We start from the raw sequence: 17,568 nt of genomic DNA, 5'->3' as shown, positions 1-17,568 counted from the left end.
ACTGTCTAAGCATGAAAATCCAAGCATTGACTGATTTCCAGGCAGTCACAGTGGTGGCCCGTCAGTGACGACTGAACTGAGCCAAAAGGCTCCTGTTGATGTCAGTGGTTTCTGGGAACGCTGCCTGCATGGTTTTGTTCCGGGATTTCCCTCTCTGTCCGTGCCTGGTTGAGCTCTGACTTCACTTGGGGCAAATACTGCAAGTCTGTGTTTTAACAAAAGGTACAGTAATTCATTCCTACTCTAAGCACTCTAATTTTCCTTGTTCCGTTTATGTTCTATTTAGCCTTTTTCTTTCCTTAAGGAAAAGGAAATCCTTCTTTTCCTTGAGGAAAAAAAAGATAGATTTTTCTTTAAAAAAAAAAAAAAATCCTTTACTCCAGAATAGTTTTTATATTGTCTGAGGGTTTTACCAGGAACTCAGGAGGAGGGGGGAGGCATAAGGGGAGAGAGGCACATTAGAGCAGAAAATAGATTTCCTAGCCTAAAGTGAGAGAACTCCAGACTGCTGCCTTTAGCGTACATTTGAATACTGTCAAGGGCATCTGGAATATATTGGTAGGCATTTCTCCTTCTAACAATATTAAATATCTGATAATGATGAGGTACAGATACACTGCTGGCCCTGTACTTCACGTGCACACGTAATATTGGGAAGGGGTCTGAGACATCAGAGGCTGCGTTCAGTCTCATGCCAGGGTCAATGCCAACTCGCTTTTACTCAGGAGAAATACTTCAAACTTGAACCAGATTAATGAAAAGAGAAATTGTTCCGAGACTAAGAAGAAAGCTTTACACCCATTGCAGTTTTATGGGGAGTTGTTCCTGAGTGATTACGGTGCGTCCTTTCAATGCTTTCTGATTCCAGGCAATGATGGCATTTTAAGATAAATAATGTGTTTGTGGCTCTGCTTGTTATTGAAGGGCTTTTATTATTGCTGATGTTACATGAAAAAGAAAGTTATTAAAAAAATGTGGCACTAACAAATTGAAGCCCCCAGGGAACTGTTGCCTGAATGGGATTTTGATTGGAGTTCAATTTAATTGGCCATAAATCTTCTCGTTTCTGATTTATATTCTACTTCAGACCAGTCTACCAAATTCATGATAATCAGGTTTTCATTTTTCTCTATCGAACAAAATACTCCGACATGAGCATAAACAGAAATATTCCTTCAGCAAGGTGACCTTGTTCCTGCTTGCACCGTGCTGGTAATTGATTTAATGCCTCCTTACCTATAAATTGCGCCTCTTTCTGTGGCATGTCAGTCAGATTTCAAGGTAATTGGTTAGCATAGTTGGTTTCTCACTGTAGTGTTTTGACTGCAAGATATTTCTCATAAACCTCTAGTACAAGAGTAGCTGTGATCATTCTTACTGACATGATGGAAAAAATTCAGCTGGTAGATGTACACGTGCCTGTCCTGTTGGCTGGCTTTGAATGCAGCTATGTGCATATCTCGGAGAATAAAAGCTCTTGTTCTAGCCTGGAGTAAATACATGAGATGCAGAGCCCAGTAATTTCTGTGGGGTTTGAGTTGAATCTTTTTCCTGTCACATTGCAATGTCTTTAGGGGAATGAAGTTACGCTGCAGGCGCCACTTGCACCAGGCCCTTCTGGTTTGGAGGTTTGCTGCAGAGGAGGAAGCCGGGATCGTTTTTGTGCCTGCCATGAACATTAGCCTTTGCTCCGTGACTCGCCCAAGTGCTAGCAGGGAGAGGAGGGAGACCTGAGGGCTTCTCTGCATGTTCTGGGGCAATGTAAATGCTGGTTTGGAGGTGCTGGGTCCACTTTCTGGTCTGAATCTTTGGAATTACTCTTTTGGATTAGAATATTTTTTCATGGGGAAGTTGGAAACCTGTCAAGAATTGCTTAGTGTGTGAGTTCATAGCTGCTTCTTACAGCAGCGGTCACTTTGGTTTGGGTTTTTCCTTGAAAAACTGGATGAAGAGGCTTTGTGCTTTAGGTGCTTCCCCAGTGCCCCATGAGGGCGGCAGCTCAGTTGCTCTGTTCTCCCCTGGTCAGAGTTCCCCAACGCATCCCCTTCCCCATCTTGTGTTGAGGGCTGAGGCTTCACCTCCTCCCCAGGAACGGGGATGGGCAGCAGCACTCACCTGAACTTCAGGCTCCAGCAACTCCCAGGACAGTTTGGAGCACTTCAGTTTGGGCCAAACCAGGCGTGTAGTGAAATTCTGTCGCCCCAAAAGAAATTTTACAGAAGACAAAGAAAAATGTTTTCCAGGCACTCTGAGGCTTCTGGCCCGCATCCCTGCCCTGCTCTGGAGTGCTGTGCACCACAACACATCGTAGAGCTGTCCTCTGACCCTCTACTGCTCTGCTCTCCTTTTCCTTACTGCACCCAAAGTTGCTTCTTGTGATTGCTGGTTTAGATTCTTCAGGAGTTTTCCTTCCGCTCCTGATTTCCAACATCCAAAGGAACATCCACCGGATAGGACTGTGGGGGTGAATTCTTTAGGGAAGTCATTTGGGAGGGGAGATGAGTAAGAGCTGAGAACGAGGTGGGATCAAAAGAAATAGAATTGTCTAATTCTGATTAGATACCCAAACCCCTTAAATTCACTTGCTCTTGCAAACTCGTTCATGGGGATCTCAGTAAAGTGCCTCAGCTGCTGCAAGGAATGGGTGGGAAAGGGGAGGGAGCCAGCCTGCATTGCGATGGAATCGTTGTTACTGAGTTTGGAGAATATTGCAGTTAAGTGTTTTTCCCCACCTTTCCCATCCCACAATTCTTTTCCCCTGTGATTCCTTTGTGGTTTTAAGTTGTGTAGCTTCCTTATATTGCTCATTTAACTATTTCCAACAGTACTGGGATTGACAGGTTGAGTTTTCTGCAATCTCCCAACTTCATGGACTGTAAATTGAATGTTTTATGGCCTGTTGAAAAGGTGAAAAGAAAGTTACATCTGCTACCAGTTTCCTAATTACATTAGCATCAAATGCATTGAGTTTGTTAATGCCAGGTACTCTTGCTGAAAAAAACGTTTATAACCATGGCCTTGACAACTGGAAGCAATTACTTTGCAGTGGTTTTCCTTTTGTTTTCTGAAACATTAGAATTCTTTCTTTCCTCTGCTTCCCTCCCTACAAAAGAAATAGAGAAGAATCTGAATTTTAACTCATTATGATTATCTTCTGAAATTTTTTTTGTCTGCAAAGATGAATAGCTGGAAAATTACTGGAAGTAATGTAAAGAAAAATGAGCATCTGTTATTGAAGTTTTTGCTAAGCCCACCGGTTTTTAGGGTTTATATGACAGCAGTGGGCAGGTACCGAGACAGATGAGACTCGACTGTGTCTCATGCTGTCCTGGCTGAGAGCATGGACCCGGGTTTGTTCCCCAGGGGATGGGGCAGAAAGTGAGTGCTTCGTGGGGAACAACTGAAGGACTCACACCGTGCCCTGACCCGCAGGGAGCGTGTGGCAAAGACGAGAAGCATCATTGATAAAAGTGTCTTCATGCCAAATAATGCATCTACAAACAGCTAAATCCTTCTGGCTGTGGTTTGTGTGTTCAGGCTGTCTGTGAATTTGTCAATGGGGAGGGTTCAAAACTCGCCTTTGGTGTGCAGCCCGCTCCACAGCGCAGTTGTTTCTGCTCCTTTGGTCATTACCGAATACATATGAAATGTATTAAAAAAAAAATATAAGTCTCAGTTTAGGAGTCAAAGTCCTTTCCAGGCTACCTAGATGGTAACTCTGGTTATAGCTTGGACCCCAAAGCCCAGTGAATAAGACTGGGAGTTGTGGTTCTTCCACCTGGGGCATTAAGTAGATCACCTTTGGCTCCAGTTTCCTGTCCTGTTTGTCCATCACAGTAGTGACTTTTGTTTGGGGCAGGATTCACCTGTATGTGAATTAGACCAAACAGGGCCTTGGGTTTGGTGGTATTGCAACTAAACTTTGAAGGAGAAGAGATCTGTGTCTGCTCTGAGCTGGAGCCCAATTAGATTGTTTGGGCCAACGTCCATCTAGAGAAGATGCTGGTTGCTCATGATTCTTTCTCTTTTCCTGCTATTCCATCCCTTAGTTCCTGATGCTTTTGGAGCAGAGCAAATCCTTCAGCAAATCTCTTCCAGTGTCTCACAGAGAGATTAGTGATGGTTGGATAATAGGTTTGGTTACTAACACTGGCCAAGAATTCTCCAAGATGTTTTTCCAAAATGTTTTAGTGTGAACCATCTTAATTTCCTTGAACTCTGGTTTTGGTGAAAGTTCAGTCAAAATAGACTTTTACAGGATGAGATGGGATGGGAGACATCTCCCACTCTGTTCCTGGATGGGAGTAAGAACCAGTCCAACTCACTCTAGATTAGGTATACTTGTTGAAGTCTGTGACTTGCCAAATTATGCTTGACCTTGAGTCTCCCGTACCCTTGATTTATTCCCTGCTCATGCTCACTGAGCACTAACTTGCACATCCTGAGTTCTTGTACGGAGGAGCCCACTGTCACAGTCAGGACAGTGAGTGAAACTGGAACCTCCCTCATGGCACAGATGGACACCCCAGCCTCCACACCCTCCCTTACCATCCTCTCTAGCTCCTGTAATTCTGGTGGGAGGTTGTCAAAAGCTTGTGCCTTTCATCCCTGAAGTGGGAAGGGTTTTATTTATTTTGTTAATCTGAAAGTTAAGTGGGTGGGAAGATAAGTCTGCAGCCCTGCTCCATTCGTCACATGGTACTAGCTCTTGTTTCCCCTTGAGAGAGGCAGAGCAGATGGAAGGCAGAGATGAAATGAAGATCAAAAGTAAACAGCATGATTAAGTTTTTGATAAAGGATAAAACACTTATCACATCAAAGCCACTGAAAAACACATTAAATGTTTCCTGAACATTTCATGTCCACGTAAGCATTAACTGTACTTGCCATGGGGACATTTGTAACAGCAGGCAGTGGAGCTGGGGAGTGCTGGTGGGGTATTTACCCTCGTGGCTCTGCTGCAGGTCACCTGGCTGGCACCAGGAAGGCAGAGCTGGCAGCCTGTTTGCCATCCTCCAGCACACTGAACCTCTCTTGCTGCAGGGTTGGTGGGCCCATGTTATGTGCATGGTTAGGCAGTCCTTTCTTTAAGCCATGCCCTGCTCAGTTTCCAGGTTTGGGCACTGGTTTTCCAGAGGTTTTAGGGCACTCGCAGATGTAGATAGGTGCATAGTTTGTGGGTGGCTTTTCTCCCAAGCATTGGTGATCCTTTGGTTTCATGCTTTGGCTCAGGGAACTGAGTCCTTAAATGTTTTTGTGTAAGCAGCATAATTTGTAGTGAGAAGTGTCTATGGATTGCCTGTTTTCATCACTGTTGGAATCTGAGCTGTCCTGGCCAGTGGAGAAAGATTAAAAAGCAGTGTATTGCCATTATTTTTTAATTTCTTTCCCAATCTTATGAACATATGAAATGTATTAAAAACATATCAAGAAAAGGCACTTTGTAATAGCCAATAAAAGCCAAGAATGATGAATGATTAAATGAAAGAATTGCAAAAAAAGAGTAGATGTAGAAATAAAGGCAGGAGAAGATTCCCTATTCCAGTAATTACCATAACACCCCAGAAGTGCATTTTGTCTGCAGTGGCAATGGGCTCACTTCCAGCAAACCCACCTTTATCATCCAAAAAAGCCACAGCTGAACAAGCTGTTGCTTGAGCTGTTGCATTTACCAACCAGAGAATCCTTGGCTGAACGCACAACCCCAAGATCTGGGAGAGCATTGAGGAGCCCACTATGATCCAGTGTGACACTGCTGTCCTCCTCATTCTTGGGGCTAGAGAGTCACGAGGACACCTTACTGCAAAGTGCCCCAACAAGTGAGGAGGGACCTTTCTTGTGCCTTTTTGCTCAGCACCACCTGCACAGAGCTGGGATTATTGATTGCACTGTGCCACTGCTGGTGGAGATAACGTTTTGGTAAAATTAATGCAAAATGCTACCGTACCAGCTCAATAGCATTTTATGTTGCCTTTGTGCAGATGTCATTGCTGAGTCCAGTCTGTTTTTTCTTCTATTTTATTACCTTGGTTTTCTGTAGGCAAGGAAGAAGCCACATGCCCTGCCTTCTCCCACATGGGAGGTCCTGTGTAATGGAGACCAGTCCCAGAAACACTCTGACCTTGAATTTTCTTTTTTCTTTTTTTTAACTGGTGCAGAGACATTTTCACATCTCCAGGTCTCAGTCCTTTAGAGCACAGAGACAGTTTAAATGCTGTATGTGTGCAGCCACCTGTATCATCAGTCATTTTGCATGGCGGGGTGTGGAAGCCTGTCTTTCACTGAGATCTCCTCACCAGTAGCACTCTCCAGAGCACCATTTATCAAAGTGGTTTTTCAAGGCACACATTATATTTTTACCTTTGTCAATGCCACCAGAGCCTGTGTGCTGTTAGCAAAGCATCTCTGCTCCTTCTGAACCCACAAGCATGAAGTCTGGTTTTGGGACCAGTGTGTATCTATTTGGAAAGTCTGGGCACCAGCCCTCCAGTACGTGGAAATTTCTAGGTCTTAGTACACATAAGAGCAGCAGAACTTGTGAAACTTGGGAGTTAGGCTTTTTCTTTCATGATTAGATTTCCCCAAACTTAGCAAGGTTGGTGGATGCCGTTCCCTCAGCTGATGTATTTGTAAGGTCTCTCACCTCCATGTAAGTCCTCTTGAGTCCAGTAACGGGTCAGCTCATATTGCTGCTCTCTGCCCAGAAGGTCACTAATTTGGATCTTTCTCCTCTACCAGCCGCTCAGCGCTATGGCATGTGGAAGAAGTCAGCTTTTGAGATCTCTCTATCATCCTGCAAATTTTAGTTAAAATTGGCGTCTGATTTCCTTCTGAAACAAGAGGAACAGCAAAACATTGTGTGTTGGATTGGACTAAAGTTCAGAGAAGCACTTACCTGCTGAATTTTCACATACTTAAATCTCACTGACTTCAGGTTCAGTCCAAGTGGTCTTCAAGTGAGGTTTTGGGCCATTTTTACCACATGTGAGCTATTGTTTCCAGAAAAACTGGAAAAAAGTTTTTACGCCCAACATGGACTTCTTTACAAATATCTAATGATCTGGAGTCAGTTTTTACTTGCTATGGTTTATATTAGAAAGTCCAGAATGGGGCAATACTGCAACAGTAGGAGAAAGATGTGTGTTAGAATCACAGAAAAGTTAATCAGAAGGGACCTTCTCGTGGTCATTTGTCCAAGCTCCTGCTTGAAGCAGGGCTCACTTCAGATTTTGCTGAGGTTGCTCAGGTCCTTGTCTAGTTGAGTTTTAAAAATCTCCCAGGATGGAAATTGTACATCCTTTCCTGGCCCCTCTTCCAATTTCACACAGTGCTCAGGGGAGGATTTTCTCTTGCGTTCAACTGGAATTTCCCTTCTGCAGCTTGGGGGTGTTGCCTCTCATCCTGTCACTGTGCCCTTCTGAGAAGGGTCTGGCTCTGTCTACACTGTGTACCTTTTCCATCATCCAAACCACTGTCGGTACAGTAAGACAAATCTCCTTGAGGTTGTTTGCTTGTTTGTTTTCCTCTCTCAGTGCTTCCCTTGTTGTTTCTGTATTCTGCAAGTGATTGACAGCATAACCTTGTTTTCTACCTACTGCAGGCAATCACACATTTGAACTCTTTTAAAACAAGATCTTGTTTCTATTTAGTACTTTTGAAAAGAGTACTTTGGAAATTGCATGAACAGAAAAAGAAATTAGGTGTTGCGGTCAGAGAACTTGCTGTCTTCAGTTCCTGTCTGCCAAATATTAATGTTAGTTATTACCAAGTTTAGTAGTGCAAGAGATTTTTAATCTCTGTACAGTTGGCCTTCATCCTGCTGTGAATGTAACAGTATCGTTTAACAAGGAGCAAAAAGACATGAAGTTAAAACCTTCAGGTCATCTTCGGTGGCAACCAGCACCAGCTCAGATATGACACGGGCCTTGCCCAAAAACTTGAGATTAGACCAGGAACTTCATAATAAAAAGTCAAATTTAATTTCTTAACAATACCCAGGAGGGATGTTTCGGTGACAGTTGTACAGCTGGTTTTATTCAGTTTAAAAAAAAAAAAAGGTAACTTTTTCTGAAGAAGCATTACTATGTATTTCGGCAAGATTTCTCATGTAATGAGATACAAAAGTTCAGGCAATATCCTGTTTAGATACATTTCTATTTGATAATAAAACTGGCATTGATGGTGAGGGATTGCACTGAATAAATTAATACTTTGAGTTCTGTTTTACGCTGAAACCAGGATGTGTCCTGTAAGTTCACAGCTGTTTTAACTTTTTCTTTTCCTCATCTAGACAGATATATGTCCACGAGATTTATTTCCTGATCTATATGGACACACGATCCTTCTTGGGATTATTGCCATAGAAACAAGATGTAACATAGAGTGTGTTAGAAGTAACAAATGGGATTTGGCAGTCCTTCCCATTTACTACACAGAGTCTGAGCTGTGTACAAAAAGCAGCAATTACTTGCTCTTGGAGCCCTATTAACAGGCACATCTGCACATTCATTAAAACTAGATACTTCAACTTCCATTCTGGCCGGGATGACGTTCAGATGGATACTCTGGTCTTTAAACTAAACTAAAATCCCTGACATCTATTTTATTTTTCAGTCAAGACGGGAATTTGTTGGTTTTGACATTCTGGTTTCTTTTCCTTTGATTGCAAATCACGGAGGCAGCCCGCACTCCCAGCCCGTGTGAGCCTCTCAGAAGGAGATAAGCCACAGTAACCAAACCGCTGGCTCCTGCGGAACGGTCCCTCCTTTGAAGGATGAAGTCACCCAAGTTTTCCTCGTAAAGCCTGATCTCCCACAGTGCTGGGACCCGGCTCCCAGCCTCTCCCAGGGCTTCACACCCTGCCTGGCTTACAGGCACGCTGCCCTTCTCATCCTTGGCCGCCCAGGGTTGATCTGAGTTGGCACATTGCAGCAGCCTGAGCTTGGGGGGAGTAGATGGGTTGTGCCAGGCAGAGAGATGCTTTTGCAGGAGTAATTACAACATGCTGTACGTGTAACTAAAGCCAAGCTGACTGTCTGGGTCACAGTGCATCTACTGACATACATGAGGGAGAAACGCAAACACAAATTTTTAAGCCAAATCCATGGGGCAGCTTTTGAAGTTGTATGGGATGGTGAAGAGGCAGAAAAGCAGACGCAACAGGATACAGAAAAGGGCAGAGAAAGATATCAAAAAATAAGGCCTATCTGCTGACTGCTTGTGACTGAGCACCAGCAGGCTAAGGCGTAGCAGCAGGCAGTGTCAACGTGGGGCCCTGTGCTTTCCTACATGGGAGGTTGGTGCCAGCTCAGCAGGCTGTGGGGTGCAGGTCTTGCTCTTCCAGCAGAGAGGGGCTAAGCTCGGGAGGGAGAGCTGGAGTCCTGGGAGAAGTTCTTCCAGGGGAGTAGAGGTTGCTTCTAGGATTCTTCCCTTCCGTCATCTCTTTCCCATCCTCCCTTGCACGAAGTAAAATCAAATTTAGAAGCAAATAGTGAAGTCACAGAGGGGTCCCTTGCTTTGGATGATGCATTTGCTGTCCTGGGAGTGAGCGTGCACTGTTCTTTTCCCAGTCCACATCCTATAATATTGCCTCTAGCTGAGAGTGGAGCAGCTTCTAGGGGGGATTTTAGAGGCAGCTGCAGATGCTTTAAAGCTCTCAAGGCAGAATCTGTCATCCCCCTGCACCAGTTCAGGAACAAAACAACTTTACGCAGCAGAAGAAACATTTAAAGCCGATTGTAAGCCACAAAATTGAGATGGAGCCTAGAATGCAACCCAAAGAACCCAGAGAACTGAAATACGGGGAGCTTGAAACAGGGCTACACGCTCTTGAGTTTGCCTGGCCTCCTTTTCAAATGTGCTGAGGACTGCATCTCTAGTGAAGTCGATGAGAGCTCAGGATCTTTTTGAAACATTTATTTGGTACCTAAGTATAGATCTAGGACTGACTAACTTCAGGCTCCAAAAATAGTGCAGGTGTCTGCCTTCTCCCTCTTCCTCATTTCTCTTTTCCTTGCTCTTTAATCTCTTCTTCAGTTCCCATGCTCTCTGTTCCCTCCAACTCCCTTCATTTTTCCATCCTCCTCCAGCTGACTTCTGCTCCTGCTTCTACCCTGTCACTCACTCTGATGCTTCTTCTGTCCCGTGGGAGCCACAGAGCATTTCTGAAGGTCCATCCTGAGCAAGCCTTAGGTGGCACCCCTTTTTATCTCCCTCTCTCACCCTAAATTCTCCCTGCCTCATTCTCAGGGGGACAGAGGTTCAAACGAACAGCTCAGGAACCTGCTGAATTCAAGTCCCGAGTATCTTGCCTCTCCTACATGGGACTGACCAGGGATGGCAGCAAAAAGGGAACCATCACAGACACTCCTGATTGGGGTGGGAGCCCAAAGTAGCTGCCATCACTTTCTGCCCCAAAAGTATAAATCAAAATGTCCTGTTTTCCTGTGTGTTTTCCCGCACAGGCACGATCTGCGAATGACAACAATAAAAGAGATTATAGTGAAGGGATCATTTAATTTTGTGAACAGGAAGCTCTCATTAGTGGCTTGTGTTTTTCAAATCAACCAGAAGACAGATGTGGCTGTGAATCTGATGGATCTTGTCCCTGACCTGAGTTTCTCTCTGTTGTAGGAAGGCATGCCCCAAACGCTGAGTTCTACCAGCATGTTTACCCCATGTGGCTTCAGCCCTCATCTACATACTTCAAAAGAAGATGAACAAGGAGGACTGATCTTCCAGGATGGAAACCTTACCTCAGCATCTCTGGATGCTCTAATCCAGCATCTGATACCTACCACTGATTACTACCCTGAAGTAAGCAATTCACAGTATAATAAACAGTTTAATTTTGATGAATTGGGGCAGCACTTTACACAAAAGTGAAAATGTGTTAAATTTTGAATTAAGAGGGCTAATTTAAAAGCTGCATACAATTAAAGCTTGGTAAACTGATGCGTTGTTTTAAACGCTGTTTCACTGCTCTATAATTGTTCCCATGAAAAAGCAGATCCCAAACTTGATACTGGCTTTAAATAAGAGAAGGGGGTTGGGGGAGGAGAAGCTGTGGTGATGATGAATTGGTGATATAGCAGTTGGAGCACTTCAAAAATAGCAGTGCATCCCAGAGAGGTTTAGATGAAGACTGAAGCAAAAAACTTCAAGTCTGAACTAGCATTAAATTAGCTGAATTCCAGTAGCTGCTGAAGTCATCCAGGTTTGTCTGCCTGTGCAAAGCATTCCCTCAGTGACAACAGAGACGCTCCTTCTGATGGGTTCATCATTTACCTGGGCTTACGTTCACACCAACTTTGCAGTCACTGGACAGCACAGTCCAGATCCTAATCCTTGCTCCATCAGTGAATGTGCAGTGTTTCTTCACCGACAGTGTGAGGATCTAAACTGGAAGCAGATTTATGGTTCTGTGAACCATTGACTTCACTGGATTTTGCACATCCCGGTGGAATTCAGGACGGAGCTTGACTGGAAGACTTTTAAGTGTTAATTTATCTCTATGGAAAGGCTTGTGTTTCGAAGCACAGAGAAGCATTGACTTCTGGGCAGTTCAGAAAACTACAAAAGTTATCAATGCAGAGCAGACAGTATATTTTAAATTACCTGCAGCTCAGTTTCTGATCAGCTAAAAATAAGTAATAAAGAAGCATATCAATTAAAAAGAAAGAACAGAAAGGCAATAAAAATAATGGACAGATAAGGCTGTGAGATTTTCATCAAGCAATGTGTGATATGTAATATTATACCTGCTGCTCAGGAGCATGGCTAGGTCTGGGGGAAAGAAGATAATTCAGGCACCAGGAGGGGTCAGGATGCAAACAACTGAGGATTCATGCAAATATTTTAAATTCGCTGCTGGAATACTTTAAATAATCCAGGGATTTATCCAACAGGCCTGCTTTCCACAGCTTCACACTTGCGGGACTGCATATGATGTGGCTTGGATGATGGAAATGAATTCTGGGGAGTTAGTAGAATAAAAGAAATATTCCTTAAAACCAGTTGGGTGAGACCTGCAGGGGTATAGCAAGATGTGACTAATCTGGGGGCGTCTGCAGCTCACAACTCAGTACAACAGAGACGCCTGAGTGTCTACACGTTTTGCTTTTGCTGGCCTCCATGCAGCCCTGGTGGTGCTGTCTCCCGTACCTGGGCTCACTCCTGTAGCATGACCTACGCACTGGCTTCACTGGATGTTTGTACAGGGTTTGAGCAACCGAAGGCTGGACGTGGATGCTGTGGAGGAAGGAGATGCTGCTGCCTCCTGCACCCACTGTAACCAGTTTCATTTTCAGGGTCAGGAATTCTTATGTCTTTTAGACATAAAGGTCTGTCCCAGTGAAAGTGTAAAAACTGTGGAGTTTGAGGCTTTTATGGCTAATATTACCCACTGTGCAGCTGCTTACAGCAGGTTTGCTTGTCTTTCTCCCACAGAAAGCCTATATCTTTACATTCCTGCTGAGTTCCAGACTCTTCATCGAACCCCATGAGCTTTTGTCCCGAGTTTGTCACAAGTGCATTGAGCAGCAGCGGCTGGACGACCCCGTGCTGGACAAGGTTAGTTTATCTTTACAGCAGAAAAATGTGAGGTATTTTCAATGCACAGAGAATTCTGGGGCTCTGGGGTGTGTCCTTTGCCTCCCTTTGGAATGAATGAAACTTTCTCATAAAGGATGATGGTTGCCGCTGTGATCCTGACACTGAGGTATCCTAGTATTCATGTCCAAGAGCAGTGCCCCAGGCACTAGTTGCTTCAGATCTTCTTCTAATTTTCCCTTTCCCCTGCCTCAGTCTTCCCAGGTGACTTTCCTTCTTTAAGGCTCTGATGAAGCCTGCGGGATGCAAGGAGGTAGGACATAAACCTCACACACTGTCAACTGCAGATGTCAACACACCACTCTCTTTCCCATTTTTACTTAATGCGTCTGCCCTTTTGCTTTCTTGCTTCTGGTACAGTAATATTTCCTCTTGGCCTTACCTGTCACTTTGAACGCTACGTAACAGCATGCAGCTACCCACTAACCTCCCGCTGCCGGCGCTGACGGATGGTCCGCACGGCCGTGCTGCAGAGCGGCGCACTCTGGCACACCAGGAACGAGTTGAAGCAGTAGTGAGGCTGTGACAAGCTAACAGAATGAGAAAAGCCAAGCTGTTACTGCCTCGGCACTCCTCCTGTTTTGCCCTAGGGACTGTGCAGACTGATACAGTGTGTAACAACACATGTGCATCCTCTGGCAGTCCCACAGACACTGCGGTGGAGATGGATCCCGCTGGATTCCACCCAAGCTCTGCCCGGTGCATTGATGAAGACCTGTCTAGTAGATCACCTGGAGCAGGAGATGCATCTTCAGTGCAGGGGAGGGGAGAAGAATGTGCATTAGTTGCAGCTTTCAAAAAACCCCAAAATTCTGAAATATTTCTCAAGATCAGCCTTTCCAGCTTCGAAACAGTGTTTTTGGCATCAAATACTGAATCACCAACATCTGACCACATGTGCTTGCTTTTGCCCAGGCAACTGGTTGCACAAGTAACAAGTGCTGCCCTCACTATGGAGAGCGATCAGCCAGACTGCATAGAAATCTGATCCTTGTGTTGTCCATACAGTCGGTATTAATAGAAATACCTGTAGGAGGTGCACCATGCAAAACAATTTTTCCAAGGTGTGATGAGTTCTGTTCTTCGATGCGATGGCAGGTGCAAATTTAGGAGGATTAAAATGTAAGCATTGCCAAGTGTCACTGCTCATCAGCTTTGCAAGAAATGAGAAACATTATCTTATAATGAAGAACTCCCAGTCACCTGAAGTGAATCTGCATTTTGGACTGGCCTGTAGTAACACAGAGTTGGTGGGACGCAGCTGATTTTGTGTTTCTGAGAGTGGCGCTGACTGAAACTGCACACAAGCGACCTCCCATCCCCTGGGTCCTGTGACTTGCACAAAGTCCTCTCCTTCAAATCGTAATAGCAGTTTACACAGCTGGAGCAAATGTCTCCCCAGACCTTTGTAGTTTCAAATAAAGCTTTCCCTTTAGCAGCCACCTGCTGGTCTTTGAGCGTGAGCTTAATGCTAGCTGACAGCAGTTATTTTTAGAGATGTGGTTCATTGAAACCTGTTGTTGGTGGAAAGCTGAAATATGCATTTTAACCACCTTGGTTGAAAAGCAGAGAGCTGTGGAGCTCAAGAGTATAATTTTTCCTGATTACAGGGTACACTTTAGCTACGGTACGTAGGATGCAGAAGAAGGCTATTTGTTTTGGTCTGTGTTTTCTGTAAATAAAAATGCAGTTTGTTTAACGCAATTTCCTTTTCACATGTTCTTGGATGATGGAGGATGAAAGCTTTGGAAGCAGCTGCACTGGCCATCTTTTGAGATAACACTAATGCACCAATGGTGCCTTTCCCCACATTTCCCTCCTTGCCCCATATCTTCCTGACTATTCCCCACTGCTGCATCCTCAGATTAATCTACACCAAAAGTAAAGTGGGCATCAGCTGTGTGTTATGTGAGTGGGTGTCCTTGTCCTATCATGACCTTGAGCTCATGTGGGAAGAGAGCAACATTATCAGTAGCCCAGGTAAAGTTACTGAAGTGCTGGTGTTTTGTCCGTCTTTTCTTTCTCATGTTACATCTGCCACTGGTCACTTAGCAGTTTTTTCATACAGCCAGAAAGCAAAGAAGCAAAAAATGCCTCTTTGTTGGTCAAGAAATACATTCCAATCAGTTTTTCAGGGATGGATGAAAATGTAGGAGGGTTGTAAGGGAAGAACATATGGTTCAAATCAACAAAAAGGCCAGATGTTTTCAAAAAAGGTATAAAGGTTGCACCAACAAAATGTCCATCCAACCATAAACTGGCCAACTGCGTGTGCAAAATACTTGAATCTGCATGTAAAACAGGCAGCTGTGCATGCATTGAAGTTCTGGTATATTTTCCATGCCAAAAGGTATCATTTGTGCACCACACTATTTGTTTGCATGCGTGCAGATTTTGCAGGTGCAACCCTAAGTGCCTTCTTTGAAAATCTGGCCCCTTCTTCAGTGACATACATATTTGCTGGGAGACTTTAATGAGGAAACACATTTCAATCACTGTCCATCATTCTGGTTTCCATTTCAGGCTCGGATCAGAAAATTTGGACCCAAAATCTTACAGTTGCTGACAGAGTGGACAGAGACATTCCCGTATGACTTTCAGGAAGAGCGGATGATTGGCCATCTGAAAGACATGATTCACAGGATAGCCCCGTGTGATGAGGTGAGGATGTCTGACCTGGGATGTTGTGTGAAGATGTTAAGTTCATTTTCCCACTTGGTTCCTCCTTTTCTTCCTTTTGCCACATTCTGTTCCATGCCTTTTCGTGGATACTCTCACAGGTTTGTTCTCCTCTAGTGGTTAAAACCTGTAGTAGCTTCCCTGAAAGCCACATCTCTCAGTTTGGTACTCCTGTGGCAGTGACATGGGGACACATCGGAGTGATCAGTGGAATCTATCTACTGCATATCGAATTGTAAGATAACAACATTCCCATTTTACAGACAGAAGATCTGAAGGCGTAACATAGATTGTATATGGTGGTCACAATTCAAATAGGAACAGAGCTGTGATCTCCCAAGTTATAGTCTAGCAGAGTGAAGTATCGTGACCTGAGACCAACCATCCTGGCCAAGCAGTGGCTCAAGAAGTGCTCCAGGGTGTTTAGTGAATGAGCAGTGGAGTAGACAGGCAGTTGTCAAGCATTGGGGAGCTAAAAAAGATCATCAGTTGCCTGAAGGTACCTGATGATGGCTTCCTTTCTCTAAGGGCATTCATGGTCCTTTTTTGTCTCACCTCTATTTGTTTATGTCCTTCCTCACCTGTGCCAAAATCTAATTTTCCCTTCCTTACTTGACATGTCTTCAATCTGGTAATTTTTTTGAAACAATCTTTGCATCTTTTTCATCGTGAATCTAACAAGGGTTTGGCTTACTCCTTCCTGTCCTGTGTAGAAGATTTCACAGGCATTATGCTTGGGCTGGTTGCTACTGTAAAGCAGGGAACCAGACAGGAGGCGAGCAGGCACAGAGCAGCAGACCCTGATCACCGTTTTACTAATGCTACTGGAATCCCCGTCAAAGGGGGATCTGTGGGCTGCGATAGCTCCTGTTGAATCCAGCCTGTTTGGCTGATATGGTGACATAGCAAGGGACGGTCCTTACATTTAAAGAAAATACAAATATTTATGGACATGTAGCCTCTCTGGGAGCATGAAAGTGACAGAAGACAGCGGTGTGTGGCCTGCTGGGCAGAAACTCAGTCTAGATGGCTCTATGGTCTTGGTGTTCATATGCGTGAGCCATGGGTGTGGCAGAGTAGGACACAGTGAATGGAGTCTCTCAGACCTGCTTGCAAATTCAGGTGGGTGAACCCCATAAATTAATTCAGAAACATGAAAAAATACCACACAGTCCATGAAAATAATAAGAATAAGAGCAAATAGTACGTAGAGAGTCTCTAATTACTTCTAGGTTAACCATGGGATGTGGAAGAATTCAGTTCCGTTGTCTACATCAAGGCCTGGCTTCAGGCCACAGATGGGTGCACTTCAGTGGAACAACCAGCACATACCCATGAGGCTGAGAAAGAGAGGGGTGGAGAGACGAGGGAAGGAATCAGCAGGGTTGCAGCACAATGGGAATGAAATTGGACCCTCCTACCCACTGGAAACACAAGAGAAATGGAAACAGCTGCTCTTGGGCTGGGCTGGCATCATGGCTGGCACTTTTGGGGTATCTTCAGGCTGTAATGGATCAGCTGACTGGGCTGGCCAGCGTGTGTGAGAGAAGGGGTGGGATGGGGACACTTTGATGGAGGTGAGGGGAGCACAAAGGGCTATCAGAAAGAACCAAGGTGGCCTCGATTCCATTGGCAGGAGCAATAAAACTTCTTCCTCAAGGGTAAGAGGCAATGAACTTTCTCCTGCCAACCACCAAGAAAGGTGCTTTGCAGCCCTTCAGCATCTGAAGTGAGAGAAACCATACAGACCCACCAAAATCATGCCCGCTGGAAAGAAGGAACCAGCCAAAAGTGCAGAGAACAGGGGCTTTGCGGGTGCTCTTGAAAAGCAGTGGCTGTCCTGGTGAAGAGCCATAAATGCTAAAAATCAACATTTTGCATACAAAACAATAGTTTATTTGCCTAACCTGAGCAAGTGGTGCACCTCTGCTCTGGAGTGTGCACAGCTGTGTATCAATTCTTACGGGTGCTCCGGGGGGCCTCAGACTAGATTAGGTTCAAATCATTGTTTTTCAAATATTACTAGGCACTGTATTCTGGTTTTGGACAGTCACTTATGCCTGAACAAAATCAGTAAAGTAATTTAAGAAACAGCTCATATCCTACAAATGCAAATTTTCTTTTTTAAGGGACAGCACAAAAGAGTGGTGATGCCTGTTAGTTGTTTGGAAGAAAGTTGTTCCTGTTGTGAATCATAGAAATTAAAGATTGAAAGATTTGTGAGGTCATCTAGTCCATGTAGGTCAATGCAGGATTTTCCCCTGCAGTGTATGCTCCTGT

General features: G+C 44.5%; 1 protein-coding gene across 1 annotated transcript in view; it reads left to right on the top strand.

Annotated features, from left to right (window-relative positions):
- Positions 1 to 17,568, top strand: part of RASGEF1C (RasGEF domain family member 1C) — an 83,510-nt gene that overhangs the window by 37,867 nt on the left and 28,075 nt on the right. Inside the window, exons 2-4 of the mRNA XM_074838482.1 lie at positions 10,633 to 10,815; positions 12,448 to 12,570; positions 15,133 to 15,270. Of these exons, the coding sequence (XP_074694583.1) occupies positions 10,633 to 10,815; positions 12,448 to 12,570; positions 15,133 to 15,270 (444 nt within the window). The remainder of the gene's footprint in view (positions 1 to 10,632; positions 10,816 to 12,447; positions 12,571 to 15,132; positions 15,271 to 17,568) is intronic.

The sequence above is a fragment of the Strix aluco genome, chromosome 13 (assembly GCF_031877795.1).
Source record: "Strix aluco isolate bStrAlu1 chromosome 13, bStrAlu1.hap1, whole genome shotgun sequence".
Taxonomy (NCBI): domain Eukaryota; kingdom Metazoa; phylum Chordata; class Aves; order Strigiformes; family Strigidae; genus Strix; species Strix aluco.
The sequence above is the reverse complement of the archived record's forward strand: the minus strand, read 5'-3'. Positions and strand labels throughout refer to the sequence as shown.